We start from the raw sequence: 27,012 nt of genomic DNA, 5'->3' as shown, positions 1-27,012 counted from the left end.
GATGCCATACATATATATATATATATATATATATATATATATATATATATATATATATATATATATATATATATATATATATATATATATATATATATATATATATATATGTATGTATATACACACACATATATAGAGTCCATATACATTATTTACTCAAAACAGTTATTTGTGAATTTTTTGTTATTTAAAGTGTCAAAATATCATGTGGTGCCAACATGGCTGCTGTTTGGAAAATGTCTTTGAAATCACTCCCAATCTACTGAAATTTCTTTTCCAATTTATTCTGCCTATTAACTACATTTAACATTATGTTGATGTGAAAGAAATTAGTTGGTTTTTTTTAGATAAAATGTGGTCACACCACATGACATTTTTTAAGGCCTCAATCAAATGATGAAAAAAAAGACTTAAATCATTGAATTTAATGCCCCATCCACACTAATGTGGATATTTTGCAAAAGATATATTTTTCTGTATCTTTAAACCTCTTGTCTTTATGTTTTGCAGATTTTTCAAAACATTTCCTAAAGTTAAATTTCTAAAACCTCCAGTTTGTTCATAATAATAATAATAATAATAATAATAATAATAATAATAATAATAATAATAATAATAATAATAATAATAAATTGCATTTATAAAGCACTTTTCATTCGGCAGAATCTCAAAGTGCTACAGAGAGAAGACAGTCCGATATAAAATAAAATACTGTATCAAGAATAGAAGACTAAGCAAATAAAACAAAGCACCATGGTGGGCCATAAAAAGCTGGTGTTAACAGGAATGTCTTTAGTCCCTTTTTAAAGGAGTCCAGTGACTGTGGAGCTCTGAGGTGGGCAGGATCAGGCTGTTTTGCTCATATGTGTTATTGCTTTGTAAAATTAAACTGCACCTAAAACATCAAATCCAAATCCATCAAATTTTGGGTATTTTAAAATTAAACATCCTACACTTCATCGACTTCACCGAATATGAATGAAATCGATCCATTCTTTACCTCTTCTAGCCTTAAGAAGGTACTTATCAGACGATGATCCACTCGTCTTTTCATTCTCTCTAGGGTGTTTACACCATTTGTACTGGACAGAGATCAACACAATACCGGGATGCCATTTTAAAAAGATGTATTCTTCACTGTGAAACCTGACCCTTGCAGATGTGTACTTATGTAACGGACAGCAGCACTGTACAGCCTGTAAACAGCACTTTCAGCCCATTGGGTGAAGCTGAACAATGAGTGTCTGCCCAGATGAAGTTTAGTTACACTTTCTCACAAAGGCACAACACTGAGTGGCTTTATAGTCGTGGGCACCACCTAGCCCCTGGAGGTAACATGAGGCGCCACCGGGCGACTCGTGGGCACCGTTTGGGGAAAGACCAGAGCTGCAAAGTGTGTTACAGAGGCTGAAGTATGACAAGAAGAGTCCAACAGAGGGAAAGGACGAAACTATTTATCTGGTTACAATACAGTACATTCAACATGATCACCTATTGTTGAAGTGCTTTAACCCAGTATAGAAAGGAAAGGAAAGGAAAGGAAAGGAAAGGAAAGGAAAGGAAAGGAAAGGAAAGGAAAGGAAAGGAAAGGAAAGGAAAGGAAAGGAAAGGAAAGGAAAGGAAACCTGCTGTTGCCGGGCCAGTAAAATAAAAACAGGCTGTTATCACATTCTAATGTAAAGTGTTTCCTGTTATAAGAAGATATAAAACTGCTACAGCATTTACTTTCACCTGCTGTTTATTGTAATAACATAATATACATAAAACTGTTATAAAATGAAAATCTGTGCTAGTTATCCACTAAAATCCTTTTCTTTTTCTGTCCTGGCAGTAACACACTTCTGTAGAAAAGAAAAGAAAAGAAAAGAAAAGAAAAGAAAAGGTTAATATCCTGTATGCCTTCTACAAACACACTCCAATAAATACCCTTTGGACACATGTCATTCAAATGGTTAATATTTAACCACATACATAAAAATGTATTTCACTCACAGATGAAAAGACGGTGAGATAACACTGAAGCATATCTACACACACTGCACTCACTCTTTCATTTGAACACAGTATAACTGCTTATCATCTTCTTACAAAATGTGCAAAATGCGCCACACCTGTGCACTTTAAGTAAGTCACATATCCAGGAGGATGATGAAGGTGTGCTTTGAAACAGACAGCAGTGGTGATGAGAGCAGATGAGAGCAGACGGTGACTGTATGAAGAAGAGCCACGCACTTTTTGATCAGTGGCAGCGACACGCCTAAGGGCCAGGCGGAAGGACCTGAAAAACCAGCTGCCTCAGATTATTACTCTCAGCAGCAGCTCAGGAGTGAGCCAGCGTGGAGCCTCCTCCTCCTCCTCCTCCTCTTTCTTCCTTCCTCCTCCTCCTCTTGAAATAAACACTCTGATTCCCACAGAAACCTCACATCACAGCTGTATCTCTATCTCTGCTTGTATTAAACTAATATTTTACTGTTTTTTTTTTTTGCTCTGTCCTGTCTGATTCCGCCTAAAGGATTTGCCACTTCAGCAGCACCTGGGACTCCTTACTCCTCTCCTGGAATAACACCCGGTTTTACTCCCTCCCTCTCTGAGTCCTGTGCCCTTCAGCACCCCCCTCAGCCGGTGGACTATGCCCCCCTCGGCTCGCTGAGGGAGGGGGCTCGGGCTCCCATCTGCTGAAGGCTTTGAGCTGAAGTCAAACAGGAGACGGTTAGGTGAGTGTTTCCAACTTACTGCTCTTGTCAGACATTGTTTCCATCTAAACCTCCCTGTGTGTTGTTGCATGCAGCCGTGAGAGTATTTTGTGTCATGGTGTGTGTTCATGAGAGTGTGTGTGTGTGTGTGTGTGTGTGTGTGTGTGTGTGTGTGTGTGTGTGTGTGTGTGTGTGTGTGTGTGTGTGTGTGTGTGAGAACGGGGGCTTCCTCAGACAACATGGCGAGACAGCAGGTGAGTCTCAGGTGAAAGGGAATAGCTCAAATTCCAAAGAGCGCTCAGATTTTGGAATCTGCTTTCCTACTATTACTGATGAACCAGAGGAACAGAACAGATTTATGTCTATCAGGGGAGATCTTATTTCATTTCCCAACAGTATCTGGTTTATGTCTCTCATTAATAAAAGCTACAGTAGAAGGAAACAGCTGCACTTATCATTTAGGGAAATACATTCATGTGGATTCAGTACAAACTGATGTCATTTCTGTCTCATTTTAGGAGATAAATGTGGCTTTTATTTACTACACGTTCTCTTCCTTGTGATTTCTTTACAACTAATCAGCTTTTGTCTAATAATAGAAAACTTACCTCTCCCTCTATAGTGTTTCAATCATTGGCGCCTTACCTTTCCAGATGAGTGAACGTCTGTGTTCGCTCAGCTTTGCATTGTTTTGACACAGACACGAGCCAGGAATGAGCTCAGAAGTTTAGTTACTGTCAAGAAAGATTACGTTTTATGTAATAAAGCTGTGTCTGGATTATTTCTAAAAACCTTCACCTTTGAAAAGCATTTTCTATATTGTACTGTACGTGTTAGGCATAGGGTTATTGTGTTTATTTTCTGAAACTTTAACACCAACATTATCTATGTATTGATATTCAGCGTCAAAATAAATTGTCATATTAAACTTTAAAAGTATTCTTGTTCATAGTAGAAAGATTTATTATCAGTCTGAGTGATATTTAGTCAGATTTAGTTAATGTGAGGCAGAAAGGAACAGTCTTTTAATTTAACAGAAAAGACTTCAACTTCATGGACAAAAACACTGGGACTTACACACAACTACAGATTGTATCTGAAACATTATCATGATAAACTTGTTAGTTTTTCTCAATAATCATTATGATAAATGTCAAATCAATATGTCTTTATGTCTTTCCTGAGTTGAAGAAAGATGGTAATTATTTATGGTCAGAATGTGATTAATATTTCAGAAACTGAGTGGTAGAACATATAAAACAACTATAATGATTAACATAAACCAGCACTAAACAGTAAAATTTTGCAAACATAGACGTCAACGATATTTATCACAAGATAGAATTATATTGCGTTATGAATTATCTTTTTTTTAGGCCATTCTCCTGTTAGCAATGAAACAACTGAATTCAAAGTATCCCAATACTTGTGTCCATATAATGCAGGTCAAAATAAATGCACTTAGATAATTTTCATCAACACAGTTTTGGTTGATCATTTTCTTGTGTGGACGTTCTGATGTTAAATCTTTAACCCAAATCTATGAATCACACAATAATAACAGTGCATAGCAGCAGTAACCACACACATATATTCCATGAGAGATAAGGGAAAGTCCCATTCACTGATCATTCCAGTTCACAGAGGTGGCAAAAATGACTCTGGTTAAACTGGAAGTAGTGAGTACATTTCTAGTAGAGTGAAAAAGTACTCTGAGATGCACTAGTATAATAAATAATAGTAATAGAAAAGTGCTATATGATTCTAATCCATTATTATTATTATTATTATTATTATTATTATTATTATTGTTATTATTATTATTATTATTATTATTATTATTATTGAGAGTAAGAGAAAAAAATATGGATGTGCAAAGCAAAATTTAATACTAAGCCATTCTAACTTTAAATGTTATTTTCATTAAATAATATACATATGTATATATATATATATATATATATATATATATATATATATATATATATATATATATATATATATATATATATATATAGATAGATAGATAGATAGATAGATAGATAGATAGATAGATAGATAGATAGATATACTTTAATGTAAACAATGTAACTCAAAACCTGATTGACATGATCGAAACACGATTATGTCCTGTCTGCTTTTGTTCTCGGTTCTGTCTGTCTGTGTTATTACGAGATCCATTTAGTTTGAAGTAGTGTTACTGAGATGGCAGTAGAGTGAAATAAAAATGGATGGAGTGGAAAGTGTAGATATTTGTACTAAAAGTTCATTGTGTAAGATTTTCTTGTGTTGTACCGGGACCCTTTAATTCTCTGAGATTATCTGACTGTAGTGCTAAGATAATGTTAGCTAGAGGTGTACACTGTGGCTGCTGTAGAGGAGCAGAACAGAGGCAGTGAAGACCTCAGAAATATAAGAAGTTTTATGGAAAAACGTTGCAAGTCCTCTATTTTTTTGGGATTTGTCCATTACCATGTTGGCTTTTTGGAAATTACCATATTTGGACAAAAGGGGCGGAGTAGGGGCGGTCAGAGTCATCTGTGACTTGGTAAAAAAGTAAACTTCATTTAGCACTGCATAATAAAGGTTTTTAAGGGTGTTGTTAGTGCAACCTACCGTCCACAACTACAGTGAATAATATGTATTGTACTTACGCTTTTATTTATTTATTTATTTATTTATTTTTATTTAGTAGTCTATGCATTTTTTTTTACCCTCTGCTGTACAATGTCCTTGGGTGTCATGAAAGGCACTTACAAATAAAATGTATTATCATTATTATTATTATTATTATTATTATTATTATTATTGTTGTTGTTGTTGTTGTTGTTGTTGTTGTTGTTGTTACTATTATTAGAATCTGAATTAGAATTTATTTGTCACTGCACAGCCGTACAATGAGATTAAAAGCTAACCTTAAAGTGCAGTCACATAAAACAATAAAAGTAACAATGGACAATGAAAATATTATTATTATTATTATTATTATTATTATTATTATTATTATTATTATTATTATTATTATTATTATTACAGTGGAAGCTGTTTGTCAGGAAAAGATGTGTTTTATTATATAAGCAGACTCAGCAGGTGAGTCAGGTGACAGAGCAGACACCAGTCTTCTGTCCAATCTGAGATCTTCTTAATTCAATGTTAAGATCGTCTTTTTAGAGGGTCCAAATGCAGATGAGAGCAGAATGACTTGTAGAAGCAAATTACTGACTTAACATTTTACAGAGAATTTTAGTGCAAGTCTATCAGAGCCATTTGTTTTGGAGCCAGCCCCAGTAGTCATCAGTGGTATTACAACTTTACGATAGATGTGCATTGGCTTCATTTGACCAAAATCTTTACAGCAGTGATTTCCAGCCTTTTTTGACTCGTGACCCCATTTTAACATCACAACTTTCTGGCAAACCCAGATATTCAAAACGGAGACTTTTTTTGGCTAAAATTAATTTGTTTTTGATCATGTAATAGTTTGCTATACTCTGTAGCAAATAAACATTAATTTTAGACGACATTTAGTCAATATAATGTATATTATTATGGACGGAGGCAGAAAAGCCAGGTGTAGATTACTGCACAAAGTGAGAATTTGATTTTCCTTGGGCAGTCCTGCTTGGATTTACAAGGCTGACAATTAATCCTGAACAATCAAGAACTCAAACTATGAATTATGAAAGAGCTGCAGCATCTGAAACTGACCACAATGAGCATTTGAAAGATAAACAGTACCACAGTGCTTCAGTTTCAGCTTCACAGTTTGGTATGTCTTTTATAGATTATGATTGTCTCTCTTAACTCACCACATATTTTTTATTAGTAAGTTTTTATTTAAATTTTTATCGATTACTAGAAATTTCAGGCGACCCCATTTGAATTCCAGGCAACTCTCAGCTCCCAGAACAAAAGACACAACACCAAGTCCATGTAACTGCACAAAAACTTTCATATTGAACCTTTAAAACACAGGAAATATGTCCTAAAAGCTCAAGTAAAGTACAGATATGTAAACCTTAAGTACATTAATGATGCTAGACGTTGACAATAGCTGTGATTTGAAGTTGTCGCCATCAGTTCTCCTTTTAAACACAGCTCTCCATACATACTTGACTATTTACGTCATCCCTGGTCTTACAAATGATAAACTAAAGTGATTTATATGACATAAATAGCTCTTTTTTCAGACTGTTTTATAGGCAGACAGTTTAGACAACGATCAATCAAAGCCCTTTAGAAAAGCTCGACTACAGTAAAGGCTTTTCATGCTGCCACTCTGCAGCACTTTTTTTTTTTTTTTTAACTTTCCTGTCTATAAATATCCATTTGTCATGCTTTTGGTAACCATGAAAACAATGCTTTTTCGGAGGCTGTTGTGAAAAGCAGCATCTTACACTTTTTCATATCCAAATTATTGTCTGATTTTAGACTTTTAATGCCTATTTAACACTTTTACTCATCAGTTTTGTATCCATATGATAGTTGCACGTGTTGTTTTTTTTTTGTTTTGTTTTTTTGTTTCATCCAGATTTAAAAAATGAAACATGAACTTCCCGCTAATCTTGATATTCAGGTTTGTATTGGGGTCAATGCTGTGCTTTCAACACTAAATATCTCTGCTGTCAGCTATAGTAGTGAGTCATTCATCATGTGACTATCATATCTCATGTCTAGGGGTTGACTAATAAACACCAGTGACTCAACAATACTTTTGGCGAGATCTGGCCGTTACACCCTGAGCTCAGACACTATTGTGATATATAGCCTTTTTACTATAGACATCTTTTTTTTTTTTTTCTTAACAGAGTTTTTGCATCCAGCCTTGCCAATGCCCTGTGGGTGTTATTGCAGATACTTTGGTGACTGATTGAGGTCAATAAAAGACAGTAAAATCTATTTCATGTGACATAGGAAAACAAAAATATGGTCAAATTTATATGACTTGTTAAAAGGGACCTCTGCATGCCTGCTGTTTCAAAGCCAAACTAATAGCACTGCCTGCGTCTTATTAACCCGGAAGCTGCTCCAAATTGACTCTGCAAATATTGACTCACACCATAATTCGATGGAGGTCATACTTTCAATGTGTTTATGAAGGACGGCCTTAATGTGTGTGCATACACCTGTAAAAGGACATGTGCAGAAGTGTCATCAGTTTGATCCTCATGTAAAAAAGAGGAAAACTAATTGTTCCTGTTCTGCATTTTGAGAGTCTGGTCTCTGAACAGCCCAATAAATTATTTGTTTACTGAGGGTGGGCGAAGATATTGGACCTGCAGTGTCAGTGAATAGCTGTGATTTCAACAAACAAACTCTTATTACACACAAGAAAAAATGAAAAAAGGACAGATACAGTGATGCCAGTGGCTTGAATTGTTTTAGTAGTAGATTGCTTTGCCTTCAAATTCTCATATACTGCATATGATATTTATCTAAAATGAATGATGGGAGAAAAATATAAAGGGTACGTAAAATATGTTCTTTAGGTATACACCCAGGGGTTTTTCTAGAAAAAATTAGTAAGAGGGAGCACAGGTAGGCGAGGGAGCGAAGCGACCAAGCAAAGGGGGGGGAGGGGGGTTTCCCTTTTGAAAAACTGAGGTAAAAACAGAACATTCTGAGGCTATCTGAGAAGGATATTGTAACTCTAGTGTGGTGTAAGTACTGTGTTGTATATGACTATAAGAGTACGGCGTAACTGTGAGCTTGGGGGTAAAAAAAAAAAATCGGAATTTCAGTAAGGGGGCACTAGCCGAAAGTATGAGGGCGGAGCGCCCCTGTTCCCCGGTTAAGAAAAACCTGTCATCAATATAGTTAATATTCTGAATAAAATGAGTGTAAAATATATATGTATATAAGAGTCTAATCATGATATCAAGTCCTTACATGAGTCTGTTTACATGCACACTAAACTTCTGATCATTATCTTTTTTCTGGAGTTGTCAGATAATTCAAGTGATCATGTAAACAGCATAATCTGATATGTTTTATCAGATAATAGAAGTAATCTGATTACGAGAAAGTGGATTAACACACCTGGTTTTCTTCCCTAGTACTGTCTTCATGCATGTGTACCTGTTAACCTGATTTTTTGCATTGTTTTACATCTGCACATGAGTAAAATAAATGTTAAAAAAAAAAAAAAAATCATAGAAAATGGAAGTTATGTATGGTATGTATATCTGAAGTGCATGTAAATGGGTCAGATCTGATTATTAGAATTATCTGATTACTCCCAATTAAATAAATGTATTTTCATGATCATTGAGTTTAGAGATGGGTGTTTGTTAATGTTAGCTAATTCTACTTTTAAATTCCAGATGGTGTTTGACTTGATGCCACCAGTGGCCACTCACAGTACTGCAACAAGAAAAGCATTTCAACTTAAAACAAAAATAATAAAAGAGGCATCTATAAAACTGCAGACAGAATATTTACAATAACAAACATAGAAGTTTTACATGTTTTCAACTCTCTAAATGCCCATAATGCATTGCACTGAAAACAATGCACCAGTAGGAGCCAATTCTAAAATAATGCCAGTTATTTTCTGATCAGAGATGTAAGATTCCAGTCTGTTGATGTAAAAATGTTGCAGCTTTGGGGTCTTTGAAGGAACACTAGAGTCTGGTCTATTTGAGTGGAGTCCTGTGGGAGAAGGGAATTTTGTGAAATCTGTTGATTTTATACCAATCAGAAAACCTCTGTGATGATTTGTTACATTTTATTCATAGACTTGCAAATTGCAACCACAATTTGTTTTTATTAATAACATAATAAAGCAAGAAAAAGGTAATATCAGCTAGCAAGCTTCTTGGTGGTTCTTCTTGGTTGAACTGGACTGGTTTAGACTGGACTGTTCTGAACTGAAGAAGTCTTTTGGATGAGGGACGAAACGTTTTCAAAAGAGCTAAACCAGTCCAGTTGAACTGAGAAGAACTACCGAGAAAAACGATGACCTGGGTCAAATGAGAACCCACGCAGACATCAGCTAGCAGGCTAACAGGAGCTAATAGCAGCCATTGTGCTAACTGCAGCTCAGCAGTCTGACAGTGAGACAAAATTAAACAAGTAGAAGTTAATTTTACAAATCGAAAATATTAATGTAAATAATGTGACTGAAGCTCCAGAGGATAGCTGTTTATTTAATTAATAAAAGAAATGTAGCTTTCTCATGTTTCTGTAGCTCCATAAAGCTTGTGTGGTCTTACAACAAAAAAACAACATAAATATATTTAACATTTTGTTTTCATCATTGTAGGCCTAAAGTGGTATCATCCAAATGTAAAAATATATGTTCTAGATGTAAGACAAGTTTTAATATTTATCAGAAATAACTAACTCGTCATCCATCGTGTTTTATTAGCGTTTAAAAGGTTGAGTTAATTTAGCTATTTTTCCATTTACAGGGAAATGTATGTAACCTTGTAGTATTTGGTGCTATTGCCAATAAGCTGTTTATTGTGCCACTGTCAAATTACCCATGCTTCATTTGGCTTTGCCTAAAATAATGGCACCCTAAGCATTCTGTTATGCAAATGTAGCTGTCAGCCTGTCCCATGTTTAAAATAGACCTGAATGAAACCCAAGTCTTTTACATGTTTGTGCCTCCTCACCTAAAATGTTCAAATTATCACCTTTCATGCATGACTTTATGTTCATGTGAAAGGCTCTTAGCTGTGTGTAATAGTCACAGACGTTAAAAAAGCTGCAGCTCAGGACAACATCAGGCTGTTTGTGTTGAAATGTTCGGAGGGATTAAGTCTCGTTCCATTAGTAATTTAATGATCAACACAAGTGCATGACGTTCACTGTAGGCAATTCCTCAGCTACATTTTCCTTGGCTTTAATACAACTAGCCAACATCTAACCTCCTTCACACCCTAATTTCTCACCTATTTTTTTAGACACACCTTATTATGTGGGAGTCAACACACCCGCCAACATGTGCCAACACTCTTATTATGAACAAGATACAGACTTACATCATTTCCATCGTTTCCCACCATTGTTCGTGACGATAACCGATAATCCCATCATCCCTAGCACTATTGCTTTGTAAAAGGCCAAGACAGTTTTATAGAGACGGCTGCTGTCTGCAGATGTGGCAATGTTGCCATGGATACGACACAGTCCAGAAAACATCCAGTGACTAAGTTGAGATCAGATAAAAGTAACATCAATATATCCACTGATGCGCAAAGAACAGGGCATTGAAGGTTGTGTTTTTGCTACTGTTTGTCTGTCAACAGGATTATACAAAAATAAATAAATAAATAAAAAACATGGTGAGTTTCCTGAAACTTGGATAAAGGTAGAGTGTGAATAACAAAGAACACATTATATCTGGGGCAAGTGCAAGGATATTTGTACACTTTTTTTTTTTTTTTTTTTTTTTACTACTGCTCTTAGCTGTATTGAAGCATATTATTATTATTATTATTATTATTATTATTATTATTATTATTATTATTATTATTATTATTATTTTCATTATTTTACCTAATTTCTCTGTATCTCACCTACATTCTAGTTCATTCACATCAGTCCATGAAATAGACAGTATCACATATAATTTTATAACAGTTGAAATCTTTTTTTTTTTTTTAAACAAATGTGCTATAACTCATATAATGTATAAACTCTTATTTCATTACACTAGGGCTAAAATAGGCAAGGCAAGGCAGATTTATTTGTATAGCACAATTCATACACAGGGCAATTCACAGTGCTTTACAAAAATGGAAAAGAGACAGATTAAAAACACAAAATTCTAATTAAAACTTAATCAATAAAACATAAATAATAATCAATTAAAACAAAGTAAAAGGTCAGAGTGCAGATAGAACCCTTTCAGTTGTTCTATGCACAGTTGAACAGAGCTGTTTTCAGCCTGGACTTAAACATTGTCAGAGTAGAGGCCTGTAAAATGTATGTATTTTCTTCTTCTTTTAATTTCTGTATTAATTATGTGATTGAAACACAACCTAAACAGATTGAACATGGTGGAAATGTAACTCTAACCTGAAATGTTTTACTGCGGAACTAACGGATGTTAAGAGGTAAATAATAAAAGAGCTATGTTCTAAGTTTTGACAAGTGCATTACCAGGCTGCAGGAGCTTTCAGCAGGATTATGAAAGCTACGTCTGTCAGCAGCCAGGTGTTCTACAAAGAGCCTCTTTTATTAAAGCTCTTTGTAAGTGCTTCACGTATGGGCAGTGGGGGGAGAAGAGTTCGGAACTTTAAGTAAAATGATTAATACCACACTGTGATTCTCCACTAGAACAAAAAGTATGCATTCAGAACCTTGAGTATGTAAGTATTACACTGATCTACAAATAAAATACTTCCAGAATAAAAGTAGTTAAATTTTACCAAATTTGAGTCACTAATAAAGAAAAAATTAAGTCCAAAGTGCTGGTTGGTTGTAGTTTCTAAGATACAGTCTTGGGCCAAATAAGGTTATTATTGTTAACGAAAACTAACGAAAGAACAAAAATTAGAATTGAAAAAACATTTTTGTTAACTGAAATAAATAAAAACTATAATTAAAAGAAAAAAATGATAACTAACTGAAACTGTATTGTGTGCTTACAAAACTAACTAAAACGAATAAAAATTATGGATAAAATTCCCTTCGTTTTCATCTTTGTCAATGTCGGATTGATTTGAAATCGATTTATTTCACTCGCGCAATTTCAGCTAGTGGCACCATACGACACTTTACAGCCTATCACTTGTGGTTTAGAGTCCCCACTCTACCTGGCAACATGGACTAAAGTTGGAAGAAAGCAGCAGAGTCCTATATGGGATTTATTTGAATACAACGGTAAGGAAGATAAAAGATATGAAAAAACTAAAGCAAAACTAAGCATTAAAAAAATAATAATAATAATAATAAAAATTAGAAGCACTCGGAGAGCACATACTTCCGCCAAGGCAGATCAGTGGGCCCCCCCCATACCCCCCTGATCACCACCAAAATTTAATCATTTGTTCCTTGTGCCAGTATCAATACTTCCTGAAGTTTTCATCCAAATCCATCCATAACTTTTTGAGATATCTTGCACACAGACAAACAGACAGACAAACCAACGCCGGCAAAAACATAACCTCCTTGGTGGGGGTAACTAGCAATCCTGCTCTAAAAACTAATTAAAACTAACTGAATGAGAGATAAAAAAAAAAAAAAAAAAAGTAAAAACTAAATAAAACTAAACTATAATGAAAAATCCAAAACTATTAGAACCTTGGGGCCAAAATGTGAAATTTTGAGAATCAATGAGAGAATGGGTTTTATTCAAAAGGAATACTTGTCTAAGAGTTACCAGATCTACCTCAAAACAGTATCTGCATATGACAATACATTCACTTTACAGGTTCTTTCTAGTGGAACATTTATAAATCCATTGTATAAATGTAGACAAGCCAACATATATGTATAATAACACTCCGTCATATATATATATTGAAAACATGAGCTAACCAGCACTTTTGTAATGTGTTTTCAGGTTCATCTTATTAAAGTATGTAAGATTTAGCACATTTAATGTCTGAAGCAGATATTTTCAAGAAATTATAAAGCAGCGTTATTAGTGCCAACATGTATATTCAAATGTGTTTTTATTAAAATGTTTGTGTATAATATCATCTACTATTTAGCCATGGAAATAAAACTAATTAGAGTGTATAATGAAAATGCAAACCAAGTGGGTTTGAATATGTATCACCGCAAGGTTACAAGTCTGTGTTATTGAATTTATTTACTGTAAGATGTTTTTACTCTCACTTTTCAACAGTAAATATTCAGTTTTTCCATATTTATGGTTACATATGAAACGATTACTTGAATTAGTGACTCACTGCATACTTTTTGCATTGTATTGTAACCATAGAAACATTGCCGCTGCTGCAGAGGTCGGCGTAAAAACTGTGCCAGCCTGCACAAAATAATAGAACCAGGAATTATGTTTACCAGAACAGGGCATAATGGACAAAAAATAGGTTCATGAGATGATTACGTATTTTATGCATTAATCACCAGCTCCCCGTTGGTATGGATCTATTGTTGGCGACTACGATCCTGACACATCATCAAGTATTATTATAGGAATTAGTCACTGTGTTCTAGTATTACTTAAGATACTATTATGGGCTCATATGTGTAGGGTTTTTTTTCCCTCTTTTTTTCCTCATATATCATCCAGTTATGAGAAGAAAAGAGCACCCAAAACACTGTGTCATGAAAATGCATGATTAAAATGTAAAAATATATACAGTCTATTTATTTGCTAAAGTTATATTTACTGCGTTCATGTTTATATATGAATTTACGTGCAACAAAAATCAATTTGCACCAGTTCAACTGCTCTTTAAAGTACGTCACTTAACGCCACATTGGCTATTTACACATGCCGACATCAGCAATATGCAACTGTTTTGTCTCCTGTGTTACCAAAGCAGTGGGAATACACAACATATGATCAGTTAGCCACTTATCAAAAAACTGTCACCTCTGCAAACAGCCAGCATGATATATGCTATTACTAATCTCAATGGTTAATAGTATGTCAACACTGGAAGAGCTGGTTGTGCAATATTTGCAGTTGAAGCTGGATAAGATGTACAGTACACACCAGTATTGAATGTTAGTTTCGTGCCTCGGATGTTAGACTGCAATTAAAATTCTGGTTTTTGTTTCAAACTCGTTGAACTTAGAAACTGTTCAAAGTGTCGTTAGAGGCTCGTGCAGATAAGTTTGTCTTGTACGAGTTGTAAATGGTTTTACAATGTTTCAAAACTCTGTTGTGAAAGAAAAGGCACCGTCCATTAACAATCAAGTCTATTCACACGAACATCTGTATACATTAAGATGTAATATTATCATATTATCAGATATTCTTTAAAAACCGGTGCAAGTAAATGTTAATTAACCCATAAAGACCCAAACATACACTGGTGATCCAACCTTTCTAGTCATGTAAACTGTTTAATACATGTTGATCCACTAATCTTATCAATATATGTAAATAATTGGTGTAAAATACAGTTTGTCATCTTTTCATGGTCATCAGATATGACCCATTTGGACATTCAGAGGCTCCATAGTTACCGTGGAAACACCGTCATATTCTATAACATTGATTCACCAGTAAAACCCGTGGAGTTGGATCAATGACAGTGGATGGAGACACTAGGTTTATGTTCAGTTAATGATATTTTTTACAGAGAAAGTCCCTTTTTCTTACATTTTGTCTGTTTCTGATATAATAACCTTCAATTTTAATCTGAGCTTTAATGAACATTTACATGATCAGTGAATTAAATATTGGAGGAAAAAAAATATTTTTTTTACTGCAAAAAACTAAGTACAGAGGGTAATATTAAAATTAATGGTGATAAATCACTTAAGAAAGGTTCAATACAGAGAAAAATCCAATTGGGAATGGCCACAAAAGTAGCACTGGGTCTTTATGGGTTAAAGAGGTTCTGATGTACTTTGATAAGTGCATTACCAGGCTGCAGTAGCTTTCAGCAGTATAATGAAAGCTGTGTCTTTCATTAACCAGGTGTTCTGCAGAGAACCACCTCTTTATTAAAGCCCTATGTAAGTGTTTTACATATGGACAGTGTAAGTATTCACATCTAAAGTTGAATAAAAGTACAATATAACATTATAAAACAGTCCTGCATTTGAAAATTAAAGGAAAAATATGTAAACTTTATCAGTAAAATGTACTTAAAGTATGAAATCACAGTTTTACTATTGAATATGGTGTTTTTGGATTTGTTGTAATACTGAATTTATGTATGCATTGTATTTTGCTGCTGAGTGTGTTTAAGGGTGACCTCATTTGAACAACTCTGTGTACTTTAATCTGTATCAGTGCATATTCTGTATGATCAGCATGTGTTTGTAATGTCACTGTCATGTGTGACCCACAAAGAAAAAGTCCTGTTTGACAGTCTGCTTTGAGACAATGCATTTTCAAACAACTCCAAGAGGTTTTCTCAAAATTTTGTATTTCAGATGTTAAAAAACAACCAGTGCATTGACCCGTGGGGGATGGGTTCTAGATGTGGTAGTTTTTATGCTGTTGTGTATTCGTGCATGCTGTTCTGCATTTGTCCAGCAGTCACCGCCAAAGCATTCTGGCCATAGTAACATGATTATAAGGCTATTGCATTCCAAAATTACTAATATCTCCCAACATATAGGTCTGATCAACTTGCCGTTTTTGCTAGTCTGTTCCTTGACCAAAAATCCACAAGTATGCCAAACTGCAGTAGTCATCTCTTTCTGGATTTTGTGTAAATCCTGAGACACACACACACAAGCATTCAGAGGTCAAATGGCTTTTAATATACAGGTAAATTTGTAGTTATGTACAGGTAAAAACTATAATCTGATAAGTAATTAAAGATGAGTAAAATGCATTATAAGCTTCTGAGATGTAGTGAAGTAGGTTAGTCATACTTGATCATTGTACATTGTTGCCCATAAAGTTGGAGTAAAACATATTGATTGTGAAAATGTGATTTATTTTTAATAGATAAAGCGTAACTTAGACTCAGTATGTAATCATTGTACCTGGTCAAAGCTGATTACTGATGTGTATAAATAGGAATTAACAGACCAGCTTTATAAGCAACATTATACTTTTGTTTTTGTGCTTTCAGTGTAAAAACTGTTTCATTGGGGAAAAGCAGAGCAAGGTTTTTTTTTTTTTTTAAGTGGTGCTTTGTTAGTGACTTTGAGAACAATGGCTGTCCAGTGTGTTTCAGTTTTTACCCCTCGGCCAACTTCAGGCCAAAGGAGTATTGTGATCGTTTTGTCGTCTGTCTGTCCGTCTGTCTGTCTGTCCATTCAACAACGTAATCGCATTATCTGAGGAATTTATTCAGATATCTGCACCAAATTTATACTGTGGATGGATCTTGTCATGGAGCAGAAAACTATTGAAAATAGGTGACCTTGACCTAGTTTTTTAAGGTCAGATGGGCTTGTGCAGTTACAATTTCTGAGTACTGTCAAATATAAATATGTATGTAATAAGTTTTACACAAAGACAATCTAATCTAAATGACAGGGCAGTAACTTTCAACTTACAACATTTTAAACAATCAGTAGCTCATAAATGATCTCCAGTACATGCACTTTACCACGTTGCACATGTTAGAGTTTTACTTGAACTCTGTGTAAATTATTTATGTTTGAGTATTCTATCATCTCACTAGGTTTTTAGGAATTGTGTGTTTCTGTTTTGTGTTGTTGTATAAGTGATGTCTAAGATGATTTTCTGTCATGATGATAAAGCTTTTCTGATTCTGATTCTGAACAGAACTTTACACTATATTTGGCTAAAGGGAATTAAAAGTATGCAGCACATTCTGTTATTTATGTAGTCCAACATCACAAATATCTGCACAATCTATACCAGGGGTCTCAAACATGCGGCCCAGGGGCAAAATGCGGCCCACCAAAGGTTCCAATCTGGCCCCTGGGATGTTTTTGCCAAGTGCAAAAATTCCTCTTGTCTTGAATTGAATTGAGCAAAAAAAAAAAAAAAAAAATTGCTTGAATTAAGGAAAAAATCTTGAATTAAGCAAAAGAAAAAAAATCTTCAATTAAGTAAAAAAATCTTGAATGAAGCCAAAAAATCTTGAATTAACAACTTCAAATTTTTTTCTTTGTTTTAGCGTAAAAAATAACATTAAATTATGAAAATATTTACATTTACAAACTATCCTATAACAATAAAATGTGAATAAACTGAACAAATATGAACAACCTGAAATGTCTAAAGAAAATTAAGCACAATTTTAACAATTTTCTGCCTATGCCTGCCAGTGTTTAGTGTCTTTGTAGATCTGATCCATAATGCACATGGAGAAATGATAAGTTGAGGCATAATATTGTTATATTTGCACTTATTTTTCTGAAGAAATTTCAGTTTTTTCAGGTTATTCACATCTTTTTTGTTTGGATAGTTTATAAAAGTAAGTATTTTCATAATTTAATGGGATTTTTTTTTTGCACTAAAACAAAGACAAAAATTTGGGGTTGTCATTATTTATAGGTTATTATGTTATTATTTTACTGGTCCGGCCCACTGGAGATCAAATCGGGCTGAATGTGGCCCCTGAAAGAAAATGAGTTTGAGACCTCTGATCTAGACAATATACAGCACTCACTGTCCCTCAACCCTAAGTACAGATGAGGAAAAGCTCCCCTCAAAAAAGCCTTCAATTGGAAAAAAACATGTAGAGCAATAGGCACAGATGTTTGGATGCATAATGAGAAAAAAGAGACTGCAGCATAAAGAATGGATTAAATATAGGTGAACTGATGACAGTTTCTCATTATATAATGGTGGTGGTTTATAGACTATAACGCTCAGCTGTGATTTGACAGGCTGCGATGGTTGGAGGTTTTGAATATGTTCTTGTGGATTTGAATGCAAACACAAGGACAACCCTGTCACATCTGTGTGTGTGTCTTTATGTCAAATACAAGAGGCGTTTATAGTCCATGCAAATGTTTCCACTTGACACAGCTATTGTACTGCAGAGGAGTCAGAATAACGTCACTGGGATTTGTGCAGTTTTACAAGACCTCGTCCTTCATCAGTCACCTGTAATTAAGACATTTTCACATACCACAGCTAAATGAAAGAAATACTTAATACTGGGGTCATTTGGAGATTACGCATAATGACTGAAAGACAAATGGAAGTAAAGACTGGCTGCAAATTTCATGATGATATATTTTTATTCTTGGTTGCTAAGATAGGAGATAAAATATTGAAACAATAATGGCATATCAGACATGTTATACCTCCACAATTACTAACCACACATCTGAGTCATGGTTAAATAACTCAGTGACCTCATTATCATTATTATGTTCCACCGCGTGAAGTGAAAATGAGGAACTCTCATGATGACGCTTAAATCAGACATTTCTAAATTACTCCATTGTGATTTTAAGGAACTAAAATGGAAAAAGGATGTTGTTTATCAGTGTCTGCGCATGCAAAGGTGGATTATGGTGACGTTGGGGAAGTATCGGTTCCAGGGACAGCCCTGACCTACAGCTCAGTGAGTGGAGAGTTTCCTGAATAGTGTCAGGAATCCTCCTGCACGACAGAGGATCCCAGCATGACGCACTGTTTTTCAACAGTGGATATGATTAAGCTCCAGATAAGTCTTAATATTGATAAAAACACAATGTGGCTGGAGGAAGATCTGACACTTTGAAATGTGATGACAATATGGGTCATGATAATAGGAAGATAAATTGTATTTCATATCTCTTTATCTACGATAAAGCCACATTATAAGAATGTAACAAAGAAAACTGTCTTCTGTGACATGAATCCCTTTTGCTCTGGGAGATATAAACTTACAAAGTTAAAAACATACACCAGCAAGTCTATGGTCATAAATGTAGACCAAATACAGAGTAGAAATAGGATAAATGAAACTTGAAAACATAGAAAAAGATAAACTTATTCTGTCATAACTTATGTTTTTGAGAGGTTGTACTCAATAGCAATCTATTATGTGCATCTGCATAAACTATAAAAAATAAAAAGAACTTATTTGTTTACTTATGTATTTTTGCCTCATACAGAAAAGCAATAATGATTGTAGAGAAACAAATTGATGTTGTCAAATCTCTGTTTGATCACGCAATGAGACAATGTGATACGATTGTTAAGTTTAATGTACAATAAGTAGCATGCACTTGAATCTGTACAATAGAGAAAAATAGTTTACACTAGAACCCATCAAAATGTCACATATGTACTAGTGCCTGTCAAAATAGTGTACATTAGTACCTATTAAAATACTGTACATTAGCACTCACCAAAATAGTGTACATTAGTACCCATTAAAATACCGTACATTAGCACTCACCAAAATAGTGTACATTAGTACCCATTAAAATACCGTAGATTAGCACCCACCAAAATAGTGTACATTAGTACCCATTAAAATACCGTACATTAGCACTCACCAAAATAGTGTACATTAGTACCCATTAAAATACCGTAGATTAGCACCCACCAAAATAGTGTACATTAGTACCCATTAAAATACCGTAGATTAGCACCCACCAAAATAGTGTACATTAGTACCCATTAAAATACCGTAGATTAGCACCCACCAAAATAGTGTACATTAGTACCCATTAAAATACCGTAGATTAGCACTCACCAAAATAGTGTACATTAGTACCCATTAAAATACTGTACATTCGCACTCACCAAAATAGTGTACATTACTATTCGTCAAAATAGTGCACATCAATTCTTGTCAAAACAGTGTACATTAGTATGCATCAAAATAGTGTACATTCGTACCCATCAAAATAGTTTACATTAATACACGTCAAAATAGTGTACATTACTAACTGTCAAATTAGTGTACATTGGTACCCCTCAGAATAGAGTACATTAGTGCCTGTCAAATTATTTTACATTAGTACCTGTCAAAATATGTACATTGTACATTACTAACCATCAAATTAGTGTACATTAGTACCCATCAAAATAGAGTATATTAGTTCCTGTCAAAATACTGTACAGTAGTACCGGTCAAAATCATGTACATTTGTACCCATCAAAATAGTATATATTACTATTTGTCAAAATAATGTGTATCTGTACCCATCAAAATAGTGTACATAACTATCTGTCAAAATAGCGTACATTAGTTCCTGTCAAAATAGTTTGCGTTAGTACCCATCAAAATACTGTGCATTAGTCCTGGCCAAAATAATGTACATTAGTACCCATCAAAATAGTGTACATTACTATTCGTCAAAATAGTGCACATTAATTCCTGTCAAAATAGTGCACATTAGTACCCATCAGAATAATGTGCACTAGGGCCTCTCAATTCCAAATACAGTGGAACCTGTCAATTTAGTATGTACTAGAAGCAGTCAAAGCAGTGTACATTAGCTCCCGTCAATAAAGTGTACATTAGCGCCCGTCAAAATAGTATGCACCAGGGCGTGTCTAAATACTGTACACTGGGGCCCATCGAAATAGTCTGTTCACTAGTGCTTTTTGTAACTACTTCAGGTTTTGTCAACAGCTGTAGTTTTGCAGAACATATGGCAGAAATATAAATCTTGTACTGTTTGGGGCACAGGTTTTGTTTTGATAGTTTCAGTACAGCACGTGTGTGTATTTATGTAAAGAGACTCAGACACTGAATATTTATCATAGTTGTTTCATGCTGTAACATTAGTTAATAGTGTTACGTAACTGCTACACAGAACACTGCTACACTTTATATCACTGCCCTGAAAAGTGTAAATACAACCACAAGTCCTTATTTACAGTACTGTACAGAAGCCCTTTTAGAGTAGTTCTGTAGCAAGTGTCTGTTAGAGTAGATATACTAACCATAATGTCAACCTGGTTACTAACCCACTGTTGTGTTCTGGTCTGGGTTTTTTTGTCTTCTTGTGCTGTATACAAAGCTGCTGAATACTCGAATTTCCCTCGGAATCAATAAACTATCTATCTATCTATCTATCTATCTATCTATCTATCTATCTATCTATCTATCTATCTATCTATCTATCTATCTATCTATCTATCTATCTATCTGTCTGTCTATCTGTCTGTCTATCCGTCTGTCCGTCTGTCCATCCATCCATCCATCCATCCATCCATCCATCCATCCATCAGTAGTTTCATATTCTTTCACTGCATTTGTTACAGTTATATCCTAAAATAAGATGATCCCATTAATTTCTACATAGGCTGATTATAGTTCTGTTAAGAAATCGAGTTGAATTGTCAGCACACTCAACATAATTCTTTCAACTCTTTGTATGGAAGCATTTATGGAATAGGATTAAGGCCACTGGGGAAAAAAATAAAATTAAGGTCCAATATTTATTATTATTATTATTACTATTATTATTATTATTATTATTATTATTATTATGAGAAAAAAGTCTGAATTCTGACTTTTTTCTGAGAATAATAATAAAATATATATATATATATAGAACCTTAGTTTGTTTGTTTGTTTTTTCCCTAGTGGCCCTAATGTTCTTCCATAAGTATTTTATATGTTAATTTTAATTATTTTAATTTTAATTGTTACAGTTATATGCTAAAATAACATGATCCCATTAATTTCTACATAGGCTGATTATATTTCTGTTAAGAAATCTAGTTGAATTGTCGGCTTGCAACATAATTCTTTCAACTTGTTGTACAGAAGCATTTATGGAATAGGATTAAGGCGACTGGGAAAAAAAAATTAAGGTCAAATATTTTTTTTATTATTATTATTCTGAGAAGAAAGTCAGAATTCAATAAATCAACTAATCAATAAATGATCTATCTATCTATCTATCTATCTATCTATCTATCTATCTATCTATCTATCTATCTATCTATCTATCTATCTGTCTGTCTATCTGTCTGTCTATCCGTCTGTCCGTCTGTCCATCCATCCATCCATCCATCCATCCATCCATCCATCCATCCATCCATCAGTAGTTTCATATTCTTTCACTGCATTTGTTACAGTTATATCCTAAAATAAGATGATCCCATTAATTTCTACATAGGCTGATTATAGTTCTGTTAAGAAATCGAGTTGAATTGTCAGCACACTCAACATAATTCTTTCAACTCTTTGTATGGAAGCATTTATGGAATAGGATTAAGGCCACTGGGGAAAAAAATAAAATTAAGGTCCAATATTTATTATTATTATTATTACTATTATTATTATTATTATTATTATTATTATTATGAGAAAAAAGTCCTGAATTCTGACTTTTTCTGAGAATAATAATAAAATATATATATATATAGAACCTTAGTTTGTTTGTTTGTTTTTTCCCTAGTGGCCCTAATGTTCTTCCATAAGTATTTTATATGTTAATTTTAATTATTTTAATTTTAATTGTTACAGTTATATGCTAAAATAACATGATCCCATTAATTTCTACATAGGCTGATTATATTTCTGTTAAGAAATCTAGTTGAATTGTCGGCTTGCAACATAATTCTTTCAACTTGTTGTACAGAAGCATTTATGGAATAGGATTAAGGCGACTGGGAAAAAAAAATTAAGGTCAAATATTTTTTTTATTATTATTATTCTGAGAAGAAAGTCAGAATTCAATAAATCAACTAATCAATAAATGATCTATCTATCTATCTATCTATCTATCTATCTAAAGTGTTTGTAATATGTATCAGCTTTTTTGTGAGGCAGTGATAATTTTCCACCCTGGCAGAGAATGAAGATCTATTTTGTGCTGTTTTTTTTTTTTTTTAAGACTTCAGCGGACACGACAACGATGTAAAAGCCTGCTGTTATCTTTCAGTTCGCCGATAAAGACCAAACACAGAGACGTTTCAATCTCATCAATCATAAAAGTAAAAACGGGGATAGTTTTTTCATGACACTTATATTTCCTGCGCAGTACCGTCTCACTCTAAATCTCAAAAGATCTTAACAAACGGTATAATTTGCAGCATGAGAGTATTCCGGTCATAATGTTGGCACTAATCATAGTACTTGACATAATGTTCTAGTGACAGTCCTCATTCCTGTGGCTTCTGTGGAACATTTATTAATTGCTGGCACACCCTCTTCTGTGAAAAAGAGTTATATTGTGTTTATTCCTTCCTTGTTCTGTGTTTTACAACGATTACAGGTATTCAGCTGATAAGTGGTGTTTCCTTTTTTTTTCCTGTGCAGGTTATTGCTGAAGATGCAAGCTTCAACTGCCTCACCTGTGACCAACACTACAGTAACAACAAACACAACCGCCACCACAAAGTCCAGAGAACAAATCCTCATTCAGAGTAAGTGTTTGTGTGGGCGTACATCCTCATTCTCTTCATATCTATCTCTTTTTGATAAAACTCAGCCTTGGATTTGATCGTTGTTCGTTCAGATTGTTCAATCAGATCTTTAAGTGTCCACCGTGAAAAACATGATAACCGAGGCCTCGTAAATGACAACCTGTTGCGTCATTCATTCTGCTCTACAGGAGTGGCACAAGTGTATTAAATCAAAGTATTTGTTGTGTTCTGTAGAAGAAATGATGCTGTTGCTAAGCTACCGCATAATACACTCAAGAGGATACAGGAAAACATGGGAAACGTGTAAAAATGCACATTTCAGAAGAGGCACAAACACTGAGAAAACAACCTTTCTTTTAACCTGTTCATCGTCACTCATTCTCCATGTGTGTCTTTCAGGTTCTGGGGCCATGATCGCTGTCATCGTCGTAGGTATCATCATCATTCTTGCCATTCTACTGATAATCCTGAAGACATACAACAGGTAAGGTGACATTCCTGTCAAACAGTCTGATTCCTGCTGCGTCCCAAAAAAAACAAATGATAATGCTATTTCTGTCAACCACACACCGGCTGCTGCTTTTAATCTTTTAATCCATCTGTAAAATAATGTGGACTATTGTCATTCACATTAACCCATAAAGACCCAAACAACCACCGGCAACCAAAAAAACCTACCAAAATAAAACATTTAATAACTTCTGATCCACTAATCCTATCAATCCATGTAAATAATTGGTGTAAAATACAGTTTGTCATCTTTCATGGTCATCAGATATGACCTATTTGGACATTCAGAGGCTCCGTAGTTATCGTGGAAACACCATCATCTTCTACAACATTGATTCACCAGTAAAACCCATAGAGTCGGATCAATGACAGTGACTGGAGACACTTGGTTTATGTTCAGTTATTGATAAATTTTGTTGCAAAAGTTACATTTTCTTCATTTTTCTCTGTTTCTGATATTATGACAGTTAACTTTAATCTGAGCTTTCATGAACATGTACATTCATTCATTCATTTTCTGAACCCGCTTTATCCTCACTAGGGTCACGGGGGTCGCTTGGAGCCTATCCCAGCGACATAGGGGTGAAGGCGGGGTACATGTACATGATCAGTGAATTAAATATGGGAAAATACCTGCAAAATACAGAGGATAATATTATAATAAACAGTGATAAATCCTTTAAGAAAGGTTAAATAGAGAGAAAAATTCATTTGGGAACTGCTGGAAAAGTAATCCTTGGTCTTTATGGACTAACATGTCATCATATCATATTATTTCACTGGTTTGTGACTGAACTTTTCTATCTAAGTATAAGACAAACACAAGACTAACGTGATAATAATGACAAATTTCCTTCTTTTGTGATTTGAGCTGTGATGGTTTGTCATCTCTACCAAACTAATATGACAAAAAAGTTTGAGAGTACCAGAGCAAAATAGTGGATTTGCAGATACATTTAAATACATTTACCAGATTTTTTCATATATATCATTATATAACATTTTCATGTGGGTTCACGCAAAATCTAAATCCGAGAAGACAAATTTTTCTTCACATTTTTACTGACTTGTAATGATGACGTAAATCATTGCTACACTGTTGTGATACCTGATTAGAGGATTACAAGTGCTCCTCTCTTGAAAGCACAACTAAAAACACACAACATTTCCTTTGTTTTGTCAAATTATTTACAGCAGATATCTTTGAAACTATGTTTTAATCCATAAAAACAGCCACCGACGACCAAAATTATCTACTGGTCAAAATGTTTAATGACTTCTGAACCACTTAATACATATACATAATTGGTGTAAAATACAGTTTGTCATCTTTTCATGGTCATCAGATATGACCCATTTGGACTTTTAGAGGCTCCATAGTGAACGTGGAAACACTGTTATCTTCTACAAGCAGTAAAATCCATGGAGTTAGATCAATGACAGTGGATGGAGACACTGGGCTTATATTCAGTTAATGATAGATTTGCTGAAAAAGTCACTTTTTCTTCAGGTTTCTCTGTTTCTGATATAATTGCCCTCAAATTTAATCTGAGTTTTAATGAAAATCTACATGATCATGGAATTCAATAGAAGAAAATATATGATTTTCACTGAAAAAACACAAAATACAGAGGATAATATTATAATAAATGGTGATAAATCACTAAATCCACACAAAAATTAATTTGGGAATTGACACAAAAGTAGCACTGGGACTTTATGGGTTAATATTATCTCATCTAAAATATCTGTTGTTGTTGTTGTTGTTGTTGTTACCAAATATCACTGGGTGAATAGACACCAAGAGAGTTGTGTTCTGATCTGTGTTTCTGTGTGACCAGGCGGACCCATGTTTCCAGAGTCCTGGGGGCCAGTGGAGGCTCCAAACCTCGTCCAAAGACGTCACAATCCACAGTTCAAAGCAACGTGCCGCTGAGCCCCATAGGAATCAGCTCTGTGTCAGGCAGCGTGGCCAACTCGAACCCAGCTTCAGAGAACGGCTTCCAACTCCCCAGAGTGGAGCTGAGCAGCATGGAGGGAAACCACATAGAGCAGTTCAGCACCACCAGCGGGTCCACCGTGGTCACCATACACGACATCCCATCATTAGGAAACACATAGCGACACGACTACGCTTTACTCTCACAACAGGCGTTGACTGATGTTGTCTTCACATGTGACCACGTACTGTGTGCCGACTGAATTTTGCGGAGGCTCGGTCCTTGATGGTAGCGTTGTTACTGTCATCGTCACAGCTGAGCCACTGCTGGTGACTACATGTATTACAGAGCAGCATTTTGGTGTAAAAATAAACATTGTGAACAAATTGTACCTTACACAGACTCCACGGATTCATGCATGAAGAATGTTTATGACAAAAAGAAGGACACTGTTTTGTGTTGGGATTACTTTTTGGCACCAGTCAGTGTTCAGAGTATTGATGCCAGTAATTCCCTATTTTTTGTATTGTACTATCACTACTAATACTATGATGAAGGAGAAAATACATAGACAAGACTGTAATGGTTTAACAATGCTGGTCTTAAGTGTGTACATTTCTGTATTAAAGCAAACCATAGAAGTTCATTAGTAAATGTAGAATTATTACTGTATTACCGTATGAACAGGAGACAACACTATAATACACAATAACTCAATGATTATCAATAGCAGCTCATTTAATCTGGTTTATTTTGCATCATACTGTCTTTGTTTTCTGCACATAGATGTTCATTTTGTTAAAAACCTATTTTTATACCACACAGAGTGAAGAGACCACAGTGATATTTTGTCAGCTGAACATGCTGATGTGAATCCCTTTTAGTTTGACACCAAAGGATTTTGCACTTTATTTTAATTGTTCCCTGTATTTGTATTATATGTGGTTGTTTATGAAATGAATGAGATTAAAATAAAATCTAATATTTCTTAATGTGTGCGGCTGTG

General features: G+C 34.5%; 1 protein-coding gene across 1 annotated transcript; it reads left to right on the top strand.

Annotated features, from left to right (window-relative positions):
- Window positions 1–1,928: 1,928 nt before the first annotated feature.
- Window positions 1,929–26,990, top strand: ncmap (non-compact myelin associated protein). The gene is made up of 4 exons (XM_030126413.1): window positions 1,929–2,714; window positions 23,450–23,556; window positions 23,956–24,040; window positions 25,908–26,990. The coding sequence occupies exons 2-4, from the start codon at window positions 23,463–23,465 to the stop codon at window positions 26,185–26,187; spliced, it is 459 nt and encodes a 152-aa protein (XP_029982273.1). The 5' UTR covers window positions 1,929–2,714; window positions 23,450–23,462; the 3' UTR covers window positions 26,188–26,990.
- The last annotated feature ends 22 nt before the right edge of the window (window positions 26,991–27,012 follow it).

Source organism: Sphaeramia orbicularis, chromosome 22 (assembly GCF_902148855.1).
Source record: "Sphaeramia orbicularis chromosome 22, fSphaOr1.1, whole genome shotgun sequence".
Taxonomy (NCBI): Eukaryota; Metazoa; Chordata; class Actinopteri; order Kurtiformes; family Apogonidae; genus Sphaeramia; species Sphaeramia orbicularis.
Note: the sequence above shows the minus strand (reverse complement) of the source record. Positions and strands in the feature narration are given on the sequence as shown.